Raw genomic sequence first — 7,062 nt, 5'->3', positions numbered from 1 at the left:
GACATCTTAAGCTTGGAAGACGTTCCATTAAGGTATACTTTACTTCAGGGGTGCTCGGTCTCAGTCCTGGACGTCTGCCACACCGGAGAGCTCAGATCCAGCACACTTGGCTCTAATATTCAGATGCCCCCGAAGGCCTTCATTACCTGCATCAGGTAAACTTTGAAGGACAGAAGATCTCCAGGACCAGGACTGAGCACCCCTGCTTTACTTCATGTGATGCCGCTTCATGGTGATTCCTTCATTTTTCAATCTTAACGTGCGTATTTTAACTTCAGTTTTTGGGTGTCCTCGATGCATTTACATGGATTTGACCAGCAGATGTCGCCACAACATCAGTGTCACCGCAGTGCTGAGAATGATCCGCCACCCAAATAATACACACCAGATTTCAAACACAAAGTCTTTTTATTTTCCTCTGAAATCAACCAGACATCCAGAAACCCAACACAAAACAGAGCTTTCACCACACGTGTGCAAATGTAAACCAGGCTCGTGGAATGGCCATAGTGTGAAGTGATATGTGCTGGAAGTGTTCAGAATAACTCCATCGTTTTCCTACGTGTTCTAGGCTCCTGTATCATCTTTGGCTTGGAAGCACGTTTCACTTAAAGGGTGAATCACTAATACAGGAGCCCAGTTTAATGCATTTCCATTGGTCACTTTCGCACTTTTAATTTTAGTGACATCATTAAGTTTGATGCTCAACTAACCCTCAACAGTTTCATATCACAGTATTTCTGTTGCTGAGACACGGATCTAAGTCTTACTGAGAATCCAGGCTCAGAAGTGGATGAAATGGGAATTCCTCACATGAATGATGCAATAGGATCCCGTCTGAAGCAGTTCATCATTTTGTAATGTTCATGAATGAGCCACACTTGGTAGGTTAAAGAGGACTTTGGAGACCTTTCTGGTGGGAACGTGTAATTGCATGCAACACAAAGAACATTCGCAACGTGGGTTGCGTTTCGGACCCCTTCCCCTAGCAGATGAATCTGGTGGTTGACGATTCAAAGAGAACTCGGTCAAAACTCGGTGAGGGACGTGTCTCCCAAGGACGTGAGTGGATTACCTACTTCTGTCATTTTGCATTTGAAACGTAAACATTGAGCTGGACGTTCTTATTGCGTCTCTGTGTGTGATGTTAATGCATAAAGACTCCCAACACCATTAACTTTTACATGATTATTTCAGGCTTTGCAGCGCGACTCGCAGAAGCGCACGCAATGCGTTTTAGTGTGTTTTTCTTCTCCTGACTCAGTCATGTTACTTCTTTCAATTTTGCAAAACAAATCTTACATAGTGCAGCTTTAAAACAGATCATGTGTTAATATGTCTATGCACACATCAAGGACTTTCCAATAAACTTCAATATGTAACAAAATAACTAGTTTATATATTAAAATAGCTTTATCCTCTAATACATAATCATCTTTGGCCAGAGTGTAACTTTATAGAGAAACTAAAAAACCAGATAAAACTACAATAACCAGGGTGCTGCTTACAGAGCAGACACTGTCTTTATTCCAGTACATCACTGCTGCCTGTGCACAATGACACTGAAAAATCTGGGAAAAATATATTCATAAAAGTACAGAAAGTAAACAAAAGCCAACAAAACCACAAAATATACATATTTCAACAGTGCATATGAGGAAGAGCCCATTTCTTTGAAGGGAAAGAAATAAACGACCTTCATGGTTCCACACGAACCGTGAAAATCTTCCATCGGCCACTTGATATCAGCAGTACAAACAGGTGTACCTGCTACACGTTTGGGTGGCAGCTTTGATGGAGTATTTTTTGACGACGAGCTCATGCGAACGTCCGAGGCGAAGGAAGCGCAGTAGGAAAGATTTCAGTATTGTCTCATAGAGTCTCCATACAAAGAGACTTTGCAGCAGCCACTGGCTTTTACAGTCCAGCTGGCTTTACAGTCCAGCATTATGGAGTTTTGTCCTCCAGAGGTTTAGACGGGAGAGCGGGACCCGAGGCGGCCGTGACGACACGCTTGCTCTCCACAACCATGGCGACGACTGTGGCAGAACGGGTTAGGAAAGTGTTCAATACGCAGGCAGGACTCTAGCGATGGTATCCTTGGCGTCCTGGCTTAACCTCTCGGGAAATTTGACTTCAAACTCAACGATTAGGTCGCCACGGCGATCTGGGCTTTTGGGTAAAGGGAGTCCCTCCCCAGTGATGCGCCTCTTCATGCCAGGTCGGATGATGTCTTGCACTGTCACGGACACGGAACGGCCGTCCAGCGTAGGAGCTTTGACAGTGCAACCGCAGAGAGCCTGAAAAAGAGAGCGTCAGAGTTTAAAACTACAGTGCACTGATGCGCTATGATGCACGGACTTCAAGCTGGTGATTCAACAGCATAAGTTATTAATCAAATTTATTTAATTATAACGGTGCTCAATAAAATATGTGCTCACTTTTGGCCAAAATACAATCGGGCTGTTTTCAAACATAAAATCCAAACACTTATTGTGTTGTTATTGTCTATATTCCACTAACTGTTAAATCATTCAGTTTGTATTTGGTGCATTTTATCTTTATAATTCTCATTCTCACTAAAACAACAGTGGAAAACTTCCAGATTATGATGCAGTGAATAATTTCTTAAATTCCTAAAGAACTGTAGGCAAAATACAAGTAATTTCAAAAAATGAAAGCATGTCAAATCTAGTCAATTAATATTTTAGGGTAGTTATTAAATAATCGTATAATAATCTTACTTCTAAATGACCTATTGCTTTAACTGTATTTACAGAAACTGTCATATTCTTTTGGTAGATAATTTCGCTTGTGACAAACACCTGAAACAAGTTACACTATCTGCCAAGCAAAGACAATTTCACCACATAAAGTGATAAAACTTTGTAAAATAACACCTAAAAATAAGTTAAACACTCATAATATATAATATTATAAATATAAATATATAATATAACTGTCTCAAATTGTGAAATACGAGATGTCAGCTTGACTTAAGATGATTTCACTTGCCAACATAAAATGTTTTGCAATGACTTCATGTCACTGAATTTTCTTCAATGTTCTGTTTTTTTTTTTCAGAGAACTCTTGAATTTGTTGTCTGTTGGAGAACATTTGCGTTTGTAAGGTTTGTCAGTGCTTATTATAGAACATTCAGGGTTGTTTGTGTTTGTAACACTGAGTCCATGAAAGCTGCCTGAGCTGAATGACACTCACCTCCTTCAGCGTCACCTTGGCTGGGTAGACGATGTCGGACCCGTCCCGTTTGAACACCGGGTGTGGCTTGTCCTTCACCACGAACACAACGTCGGCTGGGATGTTCGTTGGCGTTTCGTCGCCCTCTTTAGGGAAGGTGATCTTGGTGCCCTCCTTCCAGCCTTTCTTCACCTCCACCGTGAGGATCTTGTCCTCGGACCGCGTCGTTCTGCCGTCCGGGTTCAGCCTCTTGCGGGAGATCTTCATTTTCTTGGTGCAGCCGCTGAACACTTCCTCCAGGCTGACCCTGAGGTCATGGGTCACCGGCGGGTCTTGCTTCTTCTCCAGTCTCCCGCCGTGGCCGCCGCGCATGCCGAAGGGCCGCGCGCCTCCCATGCCTCCCAAGCCACCCATGCCAAAGCCGAATGGATTATCGACGTCCATCTCCTCGTCGCCGCCGCCTCCACGGCCGAAGAAGTGCTCGAACGGGTTCCGGCCGCCGAAAAACTCAGCAAACATGGCATGAGGGTCACCCTGGAATGTGTAGGTGAAACCACTAGGCCCATTTGGACCACCAGAACCACCCTTCAGCCCTGCATAGACAGATTACAGTTTGTAGTGTCATTCAATCGCTGGGAATCTGGAGCACAGATATAATGTGCCTTTTCTACAGACTTTCAGCCACATTTTACTCTTTGATAGCACAATTATTGGGTCAATAACAGTGAGAAATGCTGTGAATCCAGCTTACTAAGCATGGATAAGCTACACTTTAACCTCTAGATGGCTGATATGGCGATAATAATACATAATGATTCTAATGCCACTGGGTGCCCAAAGGAAAACAAGTATCTCCAAAACGGCAACTTGACATATATGATTATATATAAATATATATGGTGCATTGTTTCACTTGCAACTCATCAATCCTCTAAAAACCCACATTAGCGTCTTTAAATACTGTGCAGCTCAACACTAAATCCAGTCAAACAGGACCAATTATGCAGGTAATTCAGGCATCCACGGTGCTCTCAGAAAAGCAGACTATAGCCCTATGGCAGATGGATTAGCTTTACCTAGGGAGGTGCTTTAAACTGTGTGATTACCAGCGAGATCTGCAGTTTTAATCCAGTACAAATCTGCCATGTCTATAGTTAATAATTACAGAGCTAATTACCTTCTAGAATTGACTGAACTCAGAGCTCCCTCAGTAATAGTAGTCCTGCTCGAATCGACATCTCATTAATGTAATAAAAACACCCAATTCCTTAATCCTCAAGTTCATGACAAGACTTCTGAAATCCACATTTCTGGTGATGCAGTGCAATTTTCTGTCTTGTTGGGTGGCATTTGGTCAATTACACTTTCATGGCGCTTTGACTGGTCACCAAAAGCAGCCTTGATGGAAGGACATTCGTGACATAATTCATTGTGCATAATCAAATTGCCGTTGATGACAAGCCGACAGCGGAATGAGATATAAAGTCCTCCCTCATGTCGCTGCTGTCGGAACAAAACATCGGATCTCCGTTTTGTCGTTTTTCAGTTTTTGACATACTTTGTAAATACCTATTATCCTTTACATTATGGGTGAAGTTCATGATGAATGGACCAAAAGAAACGGCCCAAAATGATTTGGAAAAAAGTCTGGTTCCATTGACTCACATTAAAAGTACACTATGTTTTTTCCTTCTCCTGTAAAGTTACCATTTTGGAGATACATGGTTTTGTTCCCACAACAGCGATTATATATATGTGCGCGCACACACACACACACACACACACACACACACACACACTTCACGAGACCTGCAGTGACTGACGGGTAAACTTTTCTGCAGCTTCCTGTGAAGTGATAAACTGTGGTTCACTGCTTCCTGTGCAGTTTTTAGTTCCCTTCCAGCAGATCACCCTTAAAACGTCTGAATACCCCGTGCTGTACACTTTGCAGGGAACTACGGGGGTGACTGAAAAGCACCTATAGTGTAGAGCAGGGGTGTCCAATCTTGTCCACAAAGGGCCGGTGTGGCAGGTTTTTCACTCCAAACAAGCTGAAGCACATCTGATCGTACTTAATCAGTTGGTCTCAGTCTTCAAACACTTCATCAGGTGACCTCCTGCTTTGTTGGAGTGAAAACCTGCAGTCACTCCGGCCCTCTGCGGATAGGACTGGACACCACCGGTGTAGAGTATTCAGATGCACTCCAACATCCCAGAGTGCACCAGAGCACACAGTGTACAGGGATATTACTAATGCACTAGATGTTTGGTAAGTAATGAGCAAACCGCAATAACGTAGTGTCCGAAATCGACTACACAGTGACTATCTAGTGATCTAGCTTTTAAATGCGTGTGGCAGTGATTCAGCTTGTGTTTCCTTTCTTCAAAATTCCACATTTTTTTCCTTTCTTGTCTAACGAGCGCAGTGGAGGATGCCGTTCCAACAAGTAGATCTTTTTTCCCTCTTCCTGATGTCTGGTCCTCTCAGAGCATTAAACACGTGCTCCATTAATAGAAGTGCTGACAAGGCTCAGCTCTCCCGCCCTGTTTGTCAAAGCTTCCAGCCACGCGCCAGAACAACTTCACAGAATGCACAGCACGCGGAAACAGCCGAAGACCTACTACTTATATTTATATCACTGTTGTCAGAACAAACCTTGTATCTCCAAATGGTAACTTTACGGAGAAGGAAAAAACCTACTTTTACTTTTAATGTAAGTCAATGGAACCAGAGTGTTTTCCAAGAAGTTAAAGCCATTTCTTTTGGCCCGTTTATCATGAAATGTACACCAATGTAAAGGGCAATAGGTATTTTTTTAAATTAGGTCAAAATACATATACATACAGGGCTGCCAGTCTGGACCTGCCAGTTATTTCAGCTCTCGACTGGATTAGCTGGGTGTGGAGTGCTGGAGGACTTTCAACGAGTTAAACTGGAGCTCAGATAAGACTCAGCACACAGCAATATCACCAGGAACGCCTACAGAGCCTCAGCACAGACATGAGCCTTCATTAACCAGCCTATTCTACCCGCATCCGACCTGTCAACAGCCTCGATACTCGAATAAAAACCGTTTGGGAAGATCTAACTAAACCGACAACAGCTCTACGGGAATCTGCGTAGGACTCTAAAGCCAACTCTGGACACTGCTACTGACACTATTTTAGATTAATACAATACAGTACTCTGCGTCAATATTGTAAAAAATGAAACTAGTATGGATATTACTTAAGTATTATGCCAGCATTTTAGGACTCTAAGAGAAAGAAAACCTATTAGAGGACAGAGTTTAACGCTACGTTTGTAACTCTTGCGCTGGAACACAACGCATTTAACGTAAACGACACGTCACTCACCCATCTTCTCCAAATCTGTCGTAAATGTCCTTCCTTCTTCGGGTCGCTCAGGACATCGGAGACGCCTCGGCGATCTCCTTGAACTTATCCTCGGCTCCCGGAACTTGTTTTTGTCCGGTGGTATTTCAGAGCCTGTTTGCGGTACGCTTTCTTGATCTCGTCTTCCGACGCCGCCCTTGCTGATGCCCAAACGCCGTAGTAGTCCTTCCCATCTTCACCATCTACGGAAACTCTTAGTCGCTGCTACGTTACAGCTAGTTAAACCGAAAATTAGGCAGAATTTAACCGCGCTGAAGCGTCCAAAACTGTCACAAGTCGACTGTTCTTCTCCACTTTCAACTGTCTCTATCCCAAACTGGGCTTGTTTTCAGCGGAATATCTCTTGTTTTCCTCCCTGACCGCCCCTTTCCTTCTCTCCGTGTTTGTGACTGAGAGCGCCGCGCTGCTCCGCGCTTTTCAACCGTCGCAGAAAGTTCGAGAAGTTCTCCGGCTCTCCGGCGTCTTTC

At 43.6% G+C, this 7,062-nt stretch overlaps 1 protein-coding gene across 1 annotated transcript; it reads right to left on the bottom strand.

Moving 5' to 3' along the window:
* Positions 1–389: 389 nt before the first annotated feature.
* On the bottom strand, positions 390–6,760 carry LOC118801139 (dnaJ homolog subfamily B member 1-like). Its single transcript, XM_036561304.1, has 3 exons — positions 6,557–6,760; positions 3,221–3,791; positions 390–2,300 (listed from the first exon to the last, which is right to left on the bottom strand). The coding sequence occupies exons 2-3, from the start codon at positions 3,716–3,718 to the stop codon at positions 2,067–2,069; spliced, it is 732 nt and encodes a 243-aa protein (XP_036417197.1). The 5' UTR covers positions 3,719–3,791; positions 6,557–6,760; the 3' UTR covers positions 390–2,066.
* Between the last annotated feature and the right edge of the window lie 302 nt (positions 6,761–7,062).

This window comes from Colossoma macropomum, unplaced genomic scaffold, assembly GCF_904425465.1.
Source record: "Colossoma macropomum unplaced genomic scaffold, Colossoma_macropomum, whole genome shotgun sequence".
NCBI lineage: Eukaryota > Metazoa > Chordata > Actinopteri > Characiformes > Serrasalmidae > Colossoma > Colossoma macropomum.
This window is presented reverse-complemented; position numbering and strand designations above follow the sequence as displayed.

Bases quoted from the DNA above. Each gene is read 5' to 3' on its own strand.
- LOC118801139 (XM_036561304.1), bottom strand. From the start codon at position 3,718: ATGTTTGCTGAGTTTTTCGGCGGCCGGAACCCGTTCGAGCACTTCTTC. The intron at 2,301-3,220 runs GTGAGTGTCATT...TCTCTTTTTCAG, and splicing joins CCAAGGTGACGCTGAAGGAG to GCTCTCTGCGGTTGCACTGT.